Here is a 17,377-nt window from a genome sequence, read left to right as displayed (position 1 = left end):
GGGGCTCTTGTGAATTATAGTGCCTGGACTTGTCACGTTGTTAACATTTCAAAGGTAATAACCGGCCCCATACTGAGATTTTAATATTGAATCGATGTCCCTTACACCAGCTTGAGAATCTTTGATACAAAAAAAATCATTGTATTCTTGATTGAATATCATAAGCAGAATACAGTGTCGTCTTGTTATTATTATTTCTGTGAAAAAAATTGTATGTCACATTGACATTAGCAGCTGTAACGCGAATGAGGCAGCGAAGGCAGACGAGGAGGTGCGGATCCAAATGCAGTTAACTTTTATTGAATGATGAAATAAACAAATAAACACAAAGGAAAAACTCACAATGGGGAAACAGGAAACTTAAACACTGATGATCAAATAAACAAATAAACACAAAGGAAAAACCCACAATGGGGAAACAGGAAACTTAAACACTGAGAACTCGGGCAGGGAAAACATACCAGACTAACAACACTCAACGATCGACAAGGACTGAACAAACAGACAGGGTTAAATACATGCACAAGGGGAAAAGGGACCAATAACCAAACAGAACTCAAACAAGGTAACCAGGTGATGAACAGAAACCAAAGGGCAAACTAATGAGACAGGTGAAAACAATGACAGAGAACACAAAAGCTAACAGGAAGACTATGGAGGCACAAGGGTGACAAAAGTGAAAAACTAAGGAGTAGAAAAGTGACAAAAATGACAAACAAAGGGCAACGGTGAAACAAGACAAGGTGTACATAACAGAGCCCCCCCTCAAAGGATCGGATCCCAGACGATCCTAAAGAAAAAAAACCAAAGACAAAAAACCCACAGAAAACAAAATGATGGCACCAGGGGCAGACAGGCAGACCAGGAGGGCACAAAAGCAAGAAGGCAGTCTAAGGGGCACAGAGGGCAGACAGGAAGTCCAAGGGGGCAACGAGTGGCAGGCAGGCAGTCCAGGGGGCAACGAGGGGCAGACAGGCAGTCCAAGGAGGCCGAGAGGACAGGCAAGCAGTCTATGGGGCCACAAAGGGACAGGTTTAGGGGGCCAGGGAGGTATCGACCGGGCAGGGACAAGTTTAGATGGCCCGGGGGCTGGCCATAAGGCAAGGGCCGGCTCAGGGGGCCTAGGAGGAGGCCACAGGACAGAGGCCGGTTTTGGTGGCATGGGAGATGGCCATGGGCCAAGGGCCGGTTCAGGGGACCTGGGACGTGGCCACAGGACAGAGGCCGGTTTTGGTGGCCTATGAGATGGCCATGGGGCAAGGACCGGTTCAGGAGGTCTGGGAGCTGGCCACAGGGCAAGGATAGGTTCAGGAGGCTTGGGACCTGGCCACAGGGCAAGGACAGGTGCAGGAGGTCTGGGAGCTGACCTCAGGGCAAGGATGGGCTCAGGAGGCCTGGGAGCTGGCCACAGGGCAAGGATGGGTTCAGGAGGCCTGGGGGTTGACCACGGAATGTGGGTAGGCTGAGGGAGGCTCTGGAGGCTCAGGGGGCGGTGCCATGGGAGGCCCAGGGGACAGGGCAGAGGGAGGTGGCGCCGCAGGAGGCTCTAGAGGCGGAGACCTGGAAGGCTCTGGCGGCGGAGCCGATGGAGGTGGTGCCGTAGGAGGCTCTAGAGGCGGAGGCCTGGAAGGCTCAGGAGGTGGAGCCAATGGAGGTGGCGCCATAGGAGGCTCTAGAGGCGGAGGCCTGGAAGGCTCTGGAGGTGGAGCCGAAGGAGGCTCAGGAGACGGAACTGAGGAAGGTTCAGGAGGGGGAGCCGAGGAAGGCTCAGGAGGCGGAGCTGAGGGCAGTGGCGCTGTAGGAGGCCTTAGGGGCGGAGACCTGGAAGGTTCTGGAGTCTCTGGGGGCAGAGCCGTAAGAGGCTCGGGAGGCGGAGCCGTGGAAGGCTCGGGGGACTCTGGAGGCGGAGCCCTGGGTGGCTCGAGAGACTGGAGGGGTGGAGCCCTAGAAGGCTCGAGAGGCTTGAGGGGCGGAGCCCTGGAAGGCTTGAGAGGCTTGAGAGGCAGAGCCCTGGAAGGCTTGAGAGGCTTGAGGGGCGGAGCCCTGGAAGGCTCTGGAGGAGGAGCCCTGGGAGACTCGAGAGTCTTGAGAGGCGGAGCCCTGGAAGGCTCGAGAGGCTTGAGAGGCGGAGCCCTGGAAGGCTCGAGAGGCTTGAGAGGCGGAGCCCTGGAAGGCTCAGGAGGAGGAGCCCTTGAAGACTCGAGAGACTTGAGAGGCGGGGCCCTGGAAGACTCGGGAGGAGGAGCCCTGGAAGACTCGAGAGGCTTGAGAGGTTTTGCCCTGGAAGGCTCGAGAGGCTTGAGGGGCGGAGCCCTGGAAGACTCTGGAGGAGGAGCCCTGAGAGACTCGAGAGTCGGAGCCCTGGAAGGCTCGAGAGGTGGAGCCCTGGAAGGCTCGAGAGACTTGAGAGGCGGGGCCCTGGAAGGCTCGGGAGGAGGAGCCCTGGAAGGCTCGAGAGGAGGAGCCCTGGAAGACTCGAGAGACTTGAGAGGAGGAGCCCTGGAAGGCTCGGGAGGCTTGAGAGGTTTTGCCCTGGAAGGCTTGGGAGGAGGAGCCCTGGAAGGCTTGAGAGGAGGAGCCCTGGAAGGCTCGAGAGACTTGAGAGGAGGAGCCCTGGAAGGCTCGGGAGGAGGAGCCATGGGAGGCTCGAGAGGCGCTGACTCTTGGACAGGCGCGACCACTGGCGCTGGCCTTTGGACGGTCATGGCTACTGGCGCTGGCTCCTGGACGGCCGTGGCTACTGGCACTGGCTCTTGGACGGTCATGGCTATTGGCACTGGCTCTTGGACGGTCATGGCTACTGGCGCTGGCTCGGGGACGGTCATGGCTACTGGCGCTGGCTCGGGGACGGTCATAGCTACTGGCGCTGGCTCGGGGACGGTCATGGCTACTGGCGCTGGCTCAGGGACGGTCGAGGCTACAGGCGCTGGCTCAGGGACGGTCGAGGCTACAGGCGCTGGCTCAGGGACGGTCGAGGCTACAGGCGCTGGCTCAGGGACGGTCGAGGCTACAGGCGCTGGCTCAGGGAAGGTCGAGGCTACAGGCGCTGGCTCAGGGACGGTCGAGGCTACAGGCGCTGGCTCAGGGATGGTCGAGGCTACAGGCATTGGTTGGTTGACCGTGGTATGCGCGAGCTTGTGTTGGCTGGATGCTGGGATCCGAGCCACGGGGTGTTCTGGGGACGGAGTTGCGGTAGGCGGAGGCTGGAGAGCAGAGCCCCTTCCCTTCCTCCTCTTCCTCCGGGCGGATGAGGCTGACAATGCTGGAACGCTGTTCGTGGTTGGCGTGACCTCAGGCTCGCTGACCGTGGCAGGAGTGGGCACAGGCTCGCCGACCGTGGCCGGCGTGGGCTCGAGCTCGCTCACCGTGGCCGGCGTGGACTCGCTCACAGTGACAGGCGTGGGTTCCAGGGGTGGCTGAGGGGTCTCTACTGTGGGTGGGATGCTCGCTAGTAGGGTTGCCTCTATGTAGTCGAGGAGAGTCCAGCCAGGCATTAGCAGTGGCGCCCGCTCCCTCAGCGAGGGGTTCAAGTTGTCCCTGAAGAAGACCATCAACATTGAGTCCGGGAAGTTGGTAAGATTCGCCAGAGGGAGAAAGTTGAAAACGTGGTCTACTATTGGGCGGTCTCCTTGTTTCAAGTTGAGCAACTGGTGGTTGGCCCAAATAACTACTGGATCCATGGTATTGGTTGATCGTTCTGTAACGCGAATGAGGCAGCGAAGGCAGACGAGGAGGTGCGGATCCAAATGCAGTTAACTTTTATTGAATGATGAAATAAACAAATAAACACAAAGGAAAAACCCACAATGGGGAAACAGGAAACTTAAACACTGATGATCAAATAAACAAATAAACACAAAGGAAAAACCCACAATGGGGAAACAGGAAACTTAAACACTGAGAACTCGGGCAGGGAAAACATACCAGACTAACAACACTCAACGATCGACAAGGACTGAACAAACAGACAGGGTTAAATACATGCACAAGGGGAAAAGGGACCAATAACCAAACAGAACTCAAACAAGGTAACCAGGTGATGAACAGAAACCAAAGGGCAAACTAATGAGACAGGTGAAAACAATGACAGAGAACACGAAAGCTAACAGGAAGACTATGGAGGCACAAGGGTGACAAAAGTGAAAAACTAAGGAGTAGAAAAGTGGCAAAAATGACAAACAAAGGGCAACGGTGAAACAAGACAAGGTGTACATAGCAGCATTGCTTTTTCACTGCCACCATTCTTTATTTTACAATGTAGATATAGAATGCTTAATCAGCAAAGGTGTTTATCTTTATCTGAGAAATTAAACGGTTTGTTCTGGCTGAGCTGGATGTCAATGTGGCTGTGTTATCAATTGGGGAGAGGATTGAGATTGCATGGGGAGCAGTTATGGCTAAGATTATGCCTGCAAAGACACTATTGATGGACCGATATGGTTTTTTTTTAATGGCCGATGCAGATATCCAGAAAGCATGGTGGCCGATAGGCCGATACAATGCTGATATATCACACAATTTAATAAAGTAAATAACTTAAACATAAAATTGGTAAAATATAAAAGTTATAAACTCTTATTTAGCACTATATTTACTCAATTTCACACTAAACTTGAACTTTTAAAAATATTAAATTTTATTGTATTTAAAATGGTAGATAGAAGTTTCTTCTGATTTCTGTTTAGTCATCAAATTGTAGTAATTTATTTGCACATGAAAAATTGTTAATATATTAGGAAAAAGGAAATAACAGCACACACAGTAATCCAGCAACCATGGCTTGTGTGCATTATTTGCAGATGGAAGGCTTTATGATATTAGTTTTGTTGATATTTGCCTTTTTATCATTAGACAAGACAGTTAAATGTTACAGGGAACTGTTGAGGAGAGAGAGGGAGAATGAAACAGGTGAGCAGTTTAACATGTGCTCAAACACATCTGCTGCGGCTCTGATATGCGGACCATTTAAATGAGACTGTGTTGCACACCGGTCTATTATTGTAGTAACATGATGGCACATAACAACAAAACGAACTGTGACTGGTTGTTTACATGTCTCAGTCACCACATGCAAGCAGTAATTCTCAGCGCACTCAAGAAACAAATCGGCCAAATGTATCGGCTGATGCTGATAAATAAAAAATTCTGAATATCGGCAGATTTATTGGCCTCGCCAATTTATCGGCCAACCATTAAAAGTCACACATGTTCAGGATCTAGTACTTACACACTCAGAGCCACTGAAGTGCCTAGGGATTGGGAGCCATACAGTGCTAAAATTCCCACTCTACTTTATCTCTTCTGCTTCCTTGGTCAGACTCTGGTTGTCTAAGGAGAACTGCCTTTCTTTCTAGAAAGTTTTGGACGGTATCCCCCAGGGCTCTGTACTTGGCCCTCTGTCAGATTGAGGTGTTCTTTAGTTTGAGACCACCACTGAAAATACATGCCAGAGACAATTAATTTGTGGTTTTTGCTACTAATTACACTAGCATTGCTATTATTATTGCTAAAATATAAACAAACTCTTAAGGCGGTTGCACACCGGATGAGAAGCACCACACCGCGTCACGGCTAGGACATGGCACAGGTATCAAACACAGGGCCCATCAATACGGTTCAGGTGGCAGACAGTACATGTGAAAGTTGCCAAGGTTTTTCCCTTCTTCAAGAATGAATAAATAAACTCTGTCCTTTGTTAATGATTTGAGTTTAATTTAATGGAAAATATGAGTTTGCTCTGTGGTGCAACAACCTCCGGAGACATAGCTGGGTGCTGCCGACAGACGTCGAGTAGCAGTGTGTGTACCATCATTGAAAATGCGTACCTTCACTTAAAACGCCCCCTTTAAACCTAAGTATTCAACTTTGGCGCATAACTCATCTTAAACTTTTAACACAGATTTTAACAGATTTTGTGACAGACTTAAATCATACCTCAAATTGTGCAGCTTGGAGAGGTGTTCTAGTACTGTTCTAAGCAATCAAACTTACGTTTTCATACCTAGACGATTATGAAATTAGTCCCAAAAAATACAAAAATAAAACTCACTACACTGGCAAATTATATTTCTCCATTCAGAATTCTTTATCCATTAACTAGTTAGAAATATTTGGACTTTGGTAATGTAGTATGTGGCAGAGTCTATAATAGGCTGTTTTTAATTATCAGGATTTTAAACCAGATGTTAAAAGAATGTTCCAGGTTCAATACAAGATAAGCTCTGTCGACAGCATTTGTGCATTCACTTCCATTGTAAGTGCCTCACTGTAACCCAGAACCCATGTTTTTCTAATTGCTTAAAGAGTTGTTAAGTCAGAATTGACTCAGAGGTCAAGAGCACTGTCACAAAAATAGATGTGACAGCACACAACATGACATCATGATGAGTTTTCTCATGATGTCCTTGCTGCTTTAAAGGTGAGCTTTTAAAACCCCTGCTTATCTAACAGACTAACTATAACACAATCATTCTCATTTTAGTAGTCTTATGACACCCAGCTACAACTAGTACACTTTTGACATCTTGATATAGCATTGAACTTAATCATTCTCATCCCTATTTTCTGTTTTTACATTCAGACACGTACGCGTTGTACCAGCTGTGAGAACATAGTGTGTCGGTTGAGCAGCCGCTGTGTCTAGGACGTGTATCCTGACTTTCCTTATTACAGCTGTCCTGGGTGTCCCCTTGACCCTTGATAGCAGCAGGGCTCCTCTCTTACCCCAACCTGCTCCTTTCGGTTCTCTTCTCACTTCTTTTTACTCCTCAGAAGGATACTAAATACTCGATAAATCAAATATGTTGTATAGCTGTCTTGCTGGCAATGTCACATCCAAGAATACAGTGTTTTAGTGGTATTACTATTGCTATTACTTTCATATTATCATGTAACTCACAGATTGTGCTACAGACATGAATGATACCTCAAATTGTGCTTCTTGTTGAGAAGAGTTGTGCTTTTTATTTTCTAGGCTATTGGACTGAATTCAATACAAGTTCAGCTCAATCGATGGCATTTGTGGCATAATGGTGTTTACCACAAAAATAATTTTGACTCATCTCTCCTTTTCTTAAAAAAAAAAAAAAAAAGCAAAATTCGAAGTTTCAGTGAAGCACTTGGAGTGGAAGTGAATGAGGCCCATTTTTGAGTGCTTAAAGAAATAATATGAAGCTTATGATTTTATAAAATCACTTACATTAGATCTTCTGTTAAAACTTGCTTATTGTTTGAGCTGAAAAGTTGCTTAAATCATTGTTTTTATGGTCGTTTTAGGATTTATGTCATTACGTTGTCAGGGCAACAAAGTTGTAAATTGGATATAACTTTAAGCAGAAAAGTTTATTAAGAAAATTTAACTCTCATATGTAATATTTACATATGCGTACATATATATATTGTGGCAGGGCGGAGGGCGGGGCTGGGTCGTGATCCTACACACCCGGTCCCATATTAGGCTAATCAAGCCTCCGAGAGGGATAAAGGTCAACTGCAGAGGATCGTGCGGGAGAGAGATATTAGAACTGCACCGTCAGTTGATGTTTTTAAAATTCGTGTGAAAACGTATTTGTATTCTGTTTGTTTTAATTCTTGACTTTGTCATTGCATATTGTATGTATGTTTTTTCTTGTTTTTGGATGTACAGCCCTTTGGTCTACGTTGTAGTTGAAGGGGCTATATAAATAAATGAGACTTGAGACTTGAGACTTGAGAGATCGTTTACGGACATGTACGTCGTGTGTGTTTGTCTGTTTCAGTTTATTATTAAAATATTATTTACATTGTCAAGCCGGTTCTCGCCTCCTCCTTTCCATTGACTTCTTTATATATATATATATATATATATATATATATATATACACATATACTGTATATATGTTTAAGTCTTGTGTCTTATGAAACAGTGAGTATTTTATCATGTACTGATTGGCCCCATTCACTTTCATTGTAAGTGCCTCACTCTTACCCAGATTTTTTGTTTTTTTGTTTTGTTGGTAATCAACATAATGCCACAAATGCTGTCGACTTGAGTTTAACTTGTATTGAACATGGAATATTGCTTTAATATGTTCACCTAGTGAATGATAAAATGGGCACCTTAGCATTTTTTTGCATGGATAAGCACTACTCACATTTTCCACAGAAAATGGAAACAAAAATAAATGTGCTGTTAGACTGCTACTACTAGTTTTCATAATTAATAAAATTGGTTGACTGCCAGACAGTGCACAGTGGATGAATATACTAGCTATCTCAACTGTGTTACTCCATATTTCTGAGAAATATTTAATGAGAGTTCTGTTGTTCTCTTTGATCATTAGGGAAAAGCTGATGACAGCTGGAATTTGACCAATGTTACTATCTATAAACTCTCTAAAGGCATATATGGTGTATGTAGTTATGTGTGTGTAAATGTTACAGGAGCTCAGGTCCTGTAGAAAGGCAGCTGTTGGGGTATCACTTAGGTCTCACAAGAACTGTTCCACTTTTTCTTCTGCAGATCGCACTGAGAAGCGCTCCACCATGCCCGACTCACCTGCTGATGTGAAAACACAGCCCAGGTTAACTCCGCCCACCATGCCTCCTCCCCCCACCACACAGGGAGCTCCCCGGAACAGCTCCTTCACCCCCACCACATGTGAGTACACATTCAAACTTAAAGACCTACACTCTAAAAAAACACTGCAAGAGAAGACAATGTACACCTGTTTTCAGCCTTAAAGGCATAGTTTACCCAAAAATGAAAAATGACTGACTTTCTGGGTTACAGGGCCAATCCGTAAATTTAAATCTGTTTCAAAAGTATAGCAACAAGACGTAAAGAATATGCATGTTAACATGATTTTAGTGTGATATAATCGCTTACCTTTTCTGTGTAATGGTATATCTAATATTACAACTTTCTTGCCATGCCGACGTAACACTGTAAATCCTTAAACCCTCAAATGACCATAAAACGATGATTTAAAAAACATTACAGCTTTTATAATACACAATTTTTAACAGAAGAATTAATGTAAGTGCTTTTGTTAAATTATAAGCTTCACATTTCCGCCTTTAAACCCTCCAAAAATGGCCCACATTCACTTTCATTGTAAGTACTCACTGTAATCACGATTTTTGATTTTTTTTACGAAAAGGAGGGACAAGTCGAAATATGTTTTGTGGTAATCAACATTATGCCATGAATGCCATCAATTGAGCTTAACCTGTATTGAACCCAGAATATTCCTTTAAGACCAACTTGTCAATTTGGAAAATATATATAGTTTTGCCCATTCCTAATTACATTCAACATGCCTAACATTCCTATTGTTCTTCTGCTGGCCACTAATTCTCCCTAACCTGTTGATTTTTCAGAATGCCCACAGAATTCCAAGAGCATAACACATGCCAACTCAGGGGATTTCAAGAGTGGCTCACTATCAAAGCCTTCCATGTAACAGCCTCCCAGCATTATGTCAGTGTAGTAGAGCATTGGTGTGCTGTCAACAGTGGTAACACATTCCTCTCTCTGATGTTACATCCCTAAAAACAGATCAGTTGGACTCTGCAATAAGCGCTTATGAAAAAAAAAGGCAAAAAGCAAGCTGGGTCTAAAGCAATCCGGAGCCTTTTTAAAGGCATGCTCTAATTATACATTCTGAAGATTTAACAAAGCAAGCGCTTTGATTTCCCTTCCATGTAATTGTTACCAGATGCAGCTCAAGTATCTCGTTTCTGTTCTGTTGGAGGGACGCCAGGCAAACAAGGCTGTCACACAGCCTAATCTCATTAAAGAGACGTTGATTCCAAGCTGCATCCCTCCGCCGTGTATGTTTCTCATTGTGGCACGGGGACACTCGACCACATGTATTCTACTCCTCTGGACTTAATTTGTCTGATGTATGGAAGCAAGAATGCACAGCTTCCTTCTCAAAGCTACCATGGCTTATTCAAAACAAATGTTCGACTGTCACATGAGCCTCGTTCAAGTGCTGTCAGTTACAACCTCACAGAGAACAGCAATGTCATTTTTGACAAAGGCACCGGTTGCTGCTTGTTTTTGAGGCATATTCCTATTTTGAGGGGTATTATGCAGATCTTTCATATTTTGATCATTCACTCTAAATACATACGTTTGAGTTAAAAATTAGGGATGTGCACAACTACAGATTTTCTATATCGACTAGTTGGTGGGTTGGCTGAATGACGAGTCAATTTATCTGAATCATTTATAGTGGATGATTAGGCTAGTTTCATCTGAATCTATTTGGACATGTTTTTACAAAATGTGTTTTTGCATTAATTGGACATGTTTTTACAAAAATGTGTTTTTGCATTCAAAAATAGCTAGATGGAGCCCAGCAGCATGGAACAGAATGCAGTGGTCACGTGACACATTGCCACGGCGTCCTATAAATGAAATAGGATATTAATTTAAAGACAGTTTTTTTTACAGTTTTAACTTGCTGTCGTACAACTAAAAGCAAACGCACACTGTTGGCACACTAATAAAAGCAAAACAGATACTGTATACCAATGTGTTACATTATGTCTAGTACCGGGATTAATGGGTTTTGTTGTCATGATAACAATAACTTTATTTAACAAAACAATTATGCATCTTGTTGCTATACTTTTAAAACAATGTCCATTTCAATGGATTTTGCCCCATTCACTTCTATTGTAAGTGCTTTACTGTAACCATGATTTTTGCTTTTTTAAACAAAAGGCGGACAAGTCTACATAATTTTTGGGGAATCATCATTATGCCACAAATGCTGTTGAAGCACTTGAAGCTTAACTTTTACTGAACCTGGAACTTTCTTTTAAATAATTCCCAATGGTGGTGCATCCTTCCTGGTAAATAAAAATGACTTTTCTAATTTTCAGTAACGAATGGCACCAGTCACTCTCCCACAGCACTGAATGGAGCTCCATCTCCACCCAATGGCTTCAGCAATGGACCTTCATCATCCTCTTCCTCCTCGCTGGCCAATCAGCAGCTCCCGCCGGCATGTGGTGCGAGGCAGCTCAGCAAGCTCAAACGCTTCCTAACGACACTGCAGCAGTTCGGCAATGACATCTCACCTGAGATAGGAGAACGAGTGCGCACGTTGGTGTTGGGGCTTGTGGTAAGTCTTTTATTACTGAATTATTGACAACATTTTAAAATGTTTGTAATTTTTGCAACTTAATTGTACGTTTGAGTGCATTGAACTTCATCGCAAATTAAAATGCTGTCATTTTAATTGGAAAACGAAAGGATTGTCTAGCATATAAGTATCCCAGGAGACAAGTGATTATTGTGTCTCCTGAATATTTGCTCCCCATACAGACAGTAGAAATGGACTTGTTGTGCTTTCTTACCACCAAAAAGTATCTTTTTGGCCTTCGTCATAAAGCTGTTGGAAAAATAAAGGCTTGTCCAACAACAATAAATCAAATGAAATGCATCTGTAGCTAGGACATAACTCGCGTTAAACAAAACGTGCAGCATGAGCTGTAACAGCAATATTTTAGTTAATATGTAGTTATGGAATAAACAATGGCAAATTAGCTGCTTGAATCAGAGGAGGGCTGCTTTAATTAGCCATTCCAAAGGAAAGCTCTTTTTTGCGGCGGGCATTTGTTTATTTTTTGCTGTGTCTACACGCAGAGGCTTCCTTGTGTCCCCTTGGCTTCCGTAGCTCTCTTTAATTCGCTCCCCACTCTGCCTTATTGAAAAGAGTGACACACTTAATTAGCGCCGCCAATGCTGGAGAAAAGCTCAGGAGGCTTTCTAGCTGTCAAAACAGGCCGCAGCAATCTGGACGAACAGATGTAAGCCTAATGTAACAAAATTCAGGTCTGGGAAATGAGAGGGAAAAAAAGGCTGTGTATTTTTTCTCAAATGTACGACTCCCCGATCTCTTTCCCTCACTAGCTCTCTCCGAAATAACACCTAGAAAATTGAAAATAGTGTCGCAGTCCTATCAGTCTGTTAAAAGATTATAGAGCAGAGAGGAAGGCAGATAGAAATTAGTCATTTCTTTTTCTTATTTTTTTTACACTGTGTTTAAAGGTGGTGAGATACAGTACATGCAAGTTCGGAAGCGAACAAGACATTTTTTAAATCGATCAAGCTATATATCTTCGTCTTCATGTGCTTTGCACTTGATATGTGTGTGTTATGATGTTTATGCCATGTTTTATCTCTCACAGCAAGCTGTGTGGTGTAATACTGGAGCTGTAACTGTGTATGCATTTGTGTGCATGTGTATTTGTTAGCGCAATGATGATGTGGTCAGGGTTTGCACATGTAAAAGCCAACAGATCAAACTTCCCCATACGTGGCCTTTCACCACAGTGATCCATATGCCTCCTATTAAAGTCTTCAAATCATTCAATCTCCAACAGGATATAGTTTTGCCTCCAATAAGTAATATTATCACATAATGTTTTCCACATGGGTTCTTGCATGTATCATCTTTTTTTTCCTCTCTCCCCACAGAACTCCACTTTAACCATTGAGGAATTCCACTCCAAACTACAAGAAGCGACCAACTTCCCTCTCAGACCTTTTGTCATCCCATTTTTGAAGGTATTGCACAAGCAAAGTGATCTGGAAGACATTTAGACAACTGAGGTACACGTGCTTAGGATAAGGATGTGCTTATTTCTCCCAGCTCTCGACTTTTAAAGCACAGACAAGGCTTAAATATATACATGGTTTCCCCATGAGCAGAGCGGTATCGGATTTCCTGTTGACTGGCAAGCATTTTTTTATTCTACTTTTCTTTTTTTTTTGGGGGGTGTAGTGCGTTTAAATGTGGGAATATGATGTGGATCCACATTACCCTGTTCATTATAACAGTGTTGTACAGGCCCATCCCACAGCACAAAGTCTCTATTTATTCACACATGCTGAGGGGTGCTCAAATTTGGAAGAGGGCAGGGCACATCTGCAACCATTACCACAGTAATAGGAGCCATTGTTGTCATCTGAGAGTATCGACCTTTGCCTCCTCTGCTGCCCATTTGTCACTGTGGCCCTTATTTCATTACAGTTAAATATGTGTCTCTGGGCCTGTTTATGTTGGAGCACTTAACAAGGATCATTCAAATAAACACCCACCACATTTTATTATTTAATCTAAGGGAATTGTACTTGAATTATATACATGGCATATTTTTGTATCACATCATCTTGTTTGAGATTAAAATGATCGTAACCTGCGGACTGAATGTATAATTTGTAAATGTTTGACATATGTAGCAAATAGACATTGATGCTTTGATAGAGATTCAGTTCTCATGAGCTTTGATCCATATGGTGACTGAGGTATCCCTCCACCCTCAATCGTTCACCATTCATTTTCATCTGCTTATAAATAACAGCCAATACACACGCCACACCAGCCTAACCACTACCCTCCCTCTTTGTCTAACCTTCAGCCTGCCGCCCCCATATCTCTCTGTCTCCATCTACCTTTCCATAATAATGAAATAAGCGACCAGCGAAGATGGATCAAATCTGTGTTGTTTACTCCATTAGAACATGATGGAATGATTTCTCTCCAGTTGATGTGGTTTGAATGTGGCCCCATTCTCATGGAGTGCCGTTCTCAGGCATTTCATCTTGTCCATTGCTTGTCCCGGGCGGCTGTGCATTGCAGAAATTGGTCCCATTAGGGCTTGCGCCAGCCGCTGACGGATGTAGAGAAGCATACAGGGACACGTACCCTGCTTTCGCTCTTACAGCTCTTCACCATATGGTTACTGTATCATCCAGTCAGGAGGGGTGGTATCAAAGATGCAACTTGTGTTTTTTCTCTCTCTCACTCCCTCTCTCCCTCTTGTCTAATTTTAGTGGTTTCCCTCAAAGGAGCCTTTAATGACAAATACCATATGGCTGTGGGAACAGGGGCTTTTAAAAGTGTGCAGAGGCACAGCTGCAACAATGTGCATTAGAAGCATTTTTTCATTAGGCTAATGTCATCTAATGACCCTCACGTCAGAGTTGGGTTTGCGAGGAAATGTTTACAGGACGGGCAGTGTGTGCCATGCCACTTGTGTAATCCAGACCCAATGCATTTGTGCTGTTGGCTTTTGTTTAAGATTTCTAAATGGATTCCTCATCAGATAAATTTTTTATATTTTGCCGGTGTTTTATTGAGCAGGCTCCATAAAGCCTGTAAGCACATGTGTTCCTCTATGGCTCTGTGCCTCATTGCTCAGAGACGTACTCAGTGTGACATAGTCGGTGCTTCACCACATGCTTGCCATTCAGAGGAAGTGAAGATTACACATACGCGGCAAACTACTTTGCGGCTTGTGTTTCCAACTAGCTTTGGACTAATGGACCACACAGGAACAAAGGGCTGGAGAATGCACATTGACAGTACCAAATTAACCGCTCTGTACAATTGTCAAGTCATTGTTTACTCTATGCTTATGGTAGTTGATGCATAACCCATGCATGGACTTTTTTAATCAACATTGTATCTAGATTTTAGGTATAAATTTGTCTAATAAATATTATTAGTAAAATAATAAATATAAAGTTTTTCACCATTTTATTTAACTTTATGCCACCATCAGTTTATTTAAAGTGGCCCTGATTTGTGATACATGCATTTATAAAAGGAAAAGTATTCCATATAGCATCAAATAATGTAAGGTCATAAGCTGAATGTATAAAAATGATAAAAGAATTAGAAAAATGCTGATTAAATGGTTTTAGATGGAGTATAGTACATCATACCACAAAGCAAAATCCTAGTACAGTATTTGTTTATGGAATTATAAAAATATTAGCCCTCATTCATGAAACACAAGCAGAAAGGAATATTGTGTTCAGTGTTTGTAAAAGCATTTTATGTACAGTAAACTGTCAAAGCAAACTGAATATAATAATCTATGTGAGAACTGTTTTATGAATCATTTACAAGCTATTTAAATTTGCTTGTGTTTGTTGACTTTAATAAATAAATGATGCCAATCTCCATACGCTCTTTAGACAAGGTTTACTTCAATGTAAATTGGATTGCGCTAGCTTTTTCAGTTCAAGAAATACAGATAAGTCTTTTTGCATACATTGTCTTGAACATCTACACTATACAGTGAGCAGCCGCAATATGTGAACTGTCACTAACTTTGAGGAACTCCATTTAATGAAATTCTGAGGTGACTGGGGGTCAAAGCAATTTCACTGCCTTCTGGTAATTATCGTAAACTAGCAACAGACCATTACCTCATACAGCCGGCGACCAGGAGGTCCTTTTTTAAACAATCCCTATTATCATCATTATATAAAAATATTTTTCTTTGCTTTTTGGAAATTATTTTTGCATCATAGCCAGTGGCACAATTTTTTCACTTCACTTAAAGAATGTTAATTCTTTAGTTCTGCTGTCCTTTGATATTCAAACAACACACCTCCTAATTTTAGCCATTACATCACTGAAATGGCACACAGTAGGAGCGGACTGAAGAATATTTCAGAGCTGAAAGGATGTCTGATTATAGTCTTAGATCAGAGTCACAGGGCCAGACGAAAGAAAGAAAACAAAGAGACAGGGAAAGAAAGCGCAGAGAGAGAATATATAACACCACTAACACCTTACACTGTTTAGATGCAGCAATAGTCTCACTGTTTCTGGATGGGGATTCACAAAAACCTTTCATCTGCCATGAAAATGCTCCTCAGCATGTCTTTGAAGTGCTGAGGCCTCCGAGTGCTTTTGGAGAAAGCCAGGCCAGCTAGTAATCACGAGTGAGATGGAGAGGAAATGAGAGAGAAAGAAAGCAATCGTTACTTCCCCCCTCAAAACCATCTGCTTTGAAGATGTCACTTTCCATTTTGACCGTGATTGCTCTTATCAAGGGCCCAGGGCACTAATGCATGTTTCGGGTCACAATAGAGTGCTGCTCGAAACAGCGCAAGAGTGTATTTATTTCGGAAGAATGAACTTGTAATGATAATAATGAGTAAACAAAAAACGGTGTTTAGAGCCACTGATGTGTCGACAACTTTGTAGTTGTGCCTTTGCTCAGCACAGCCTAACTGCTATCTCCCGCTGCAGGCCAACCTGCCACTACTGCAGAGGGAGCTGGTGCACTGTGCTCGGCTGGCAAAGCAAAACCCGGCACAGTATCTAGCCCAACATGAGCAGCTCTTGCTGGACACCAGTACCACCTCACCGGTCGACTCATCTGAACTCTTGATGGACGTCAATGAGAATGGCAAGAGGAGGACGCCTGACAGGTGAGCACGAACTGTACAATTACAGCATTATCATTCGGTCTTGAGTGACATTTGGTGGTTAATTAGCTGGATCAAATAAATACATGTGAAACAAGAGCTCATAGTAGTTAATACATTCTCACATTAGGTTAGCGATAAATGTTCAAAACAGCATCTGTACTGTTGGCGCCTACACTTCCAGGTAACAGTTTGGACACTATTTGCTTAATGTCTTTTTTAACTTCTTAACAACTTTTGATTTAAAGGTTTATGTTTAAATGCTTAAAATTACTGTAGTTATGTATACAAATGTAGTTTGTGCAAACATTTACATTTCTTTTTAAAACTACTTGTAATATTTTTTAATGGATGAGTTATACTGGATAGTGAAGGAAAATCAGCCAACAATTATCCAGCATACATGAAGTAACTCCTTCAATACGGTTTAAAAAGCATCTCGGGTGGATACCGATGAAGTTGCTTGAGGGAATGCCTAGAGTGTACAGAGCTGTAATCTATGCAAAGGATGCACATTTTAAAGAAGTTAAAATATAAGATATAATATTTTTTTTTCAGTGACTATATAATGGCCATACTTTTATTTGTGTTATTACATAGCTTTGCTGACTTTACTATTATTCTAAAATGTGAAAAATAGTAATAATAAAGATGGAGTAGATGTGCTCGAACCTTTGGAATAGATACTTTTAAAACAGCTGGAAGGATATAGAAATGTGTTAGCAGGTTTTGAGTGTCTATATTGTCTTGCATCATTTGAATTCTCTGCGGTTCCCTTAAATGGAGCAGAACCTGGAGGAACCAGACACATCTGGAGAAATTAGATACTTTGGAGACAGAGAAAGAGAGAGGGGGAATTGTATACCTGTTCTTGTAGACTGCTGCCTGGTGTTCAGTCACCTGAAATGGACATGAGTAGGCGCACACAAAATCTCTCTGTAGAAAGCTCTGTGGATTTCCACAAAATTGGAAAACCCGTCATTCACAAATTTCTAATCTTTCACTACCTCTTGCCTGTTTTTTTTTTTATATTTTTTTTTTTTATTAAATTGACCATATGTACCATAAATCCATTACACAGAATTCTGCAGATTTTCCCCTAAAAGCAGCACAGAAAAATGCAAAAAAAGAAGTCTGCCTGCAGATTCT

General features: G+C 42.8%; 1 protein-coding gene across 4 annotated transcripts in view; it reads left to right on the top strand.

Annotated features, from left to right (window-relative positions):
- The window catches only part of runx1t1 (RUNX1 partner transcriptional co-repressor 1), an 87,183-nt gene that overhangs the window by 46,076 nt on the left and 23,730 nt on the right, over positions 1–17,377 (top strand). For 3 of the 4 annotated variants that reach the window (XM_052136213.1, XM_052136212.1, XM_052136214.1), the window contains exons 2-5: positions 8,501–8,638; positions 10,876–11,117; positions 12,476–12,565; positions 16,050–16,231. In XM_052136213.1, coding sequence (XP_051992173.1) covers positions 8,501–8,638; positions 10,876–11,117; positions 12,476–12,565; positions 16,050–16,231 — 652 coding nt within the window. Of the gene's footprint in view, positions 1–6,644; positions 6,742–8,500; positions 8,639–10,875; positions 11,118–12,475; positions 12,566–16,049; positions 16,232–17,377 lie in introns of those variants that run through there. The other variant, XM_052136215.1, reaches the window with a different exon arrangement.

The sequence above is a fragment of the Xyrauchen texanus genome, chromosome 10 (assembly GCF_025860055.1).
Source record: "Xyrauchen texanus isolate HMW12.3.18 chromosome 10, RBS_HiC_50CHRs, whole genome shotgun sequence".
Classification (NCBI taxonomy): Eukaryota; Metazoa; Chordata; class Actinopteri; order Cypriniformes; family Catostomidae; genus Xyrauchen; species Xyrauchen texanus.
The sequence above is the reverse complement of the archived record's forward strand: the minus strand, read 5'-3'. Positions and strand labels throughout refer to the sequence as shown.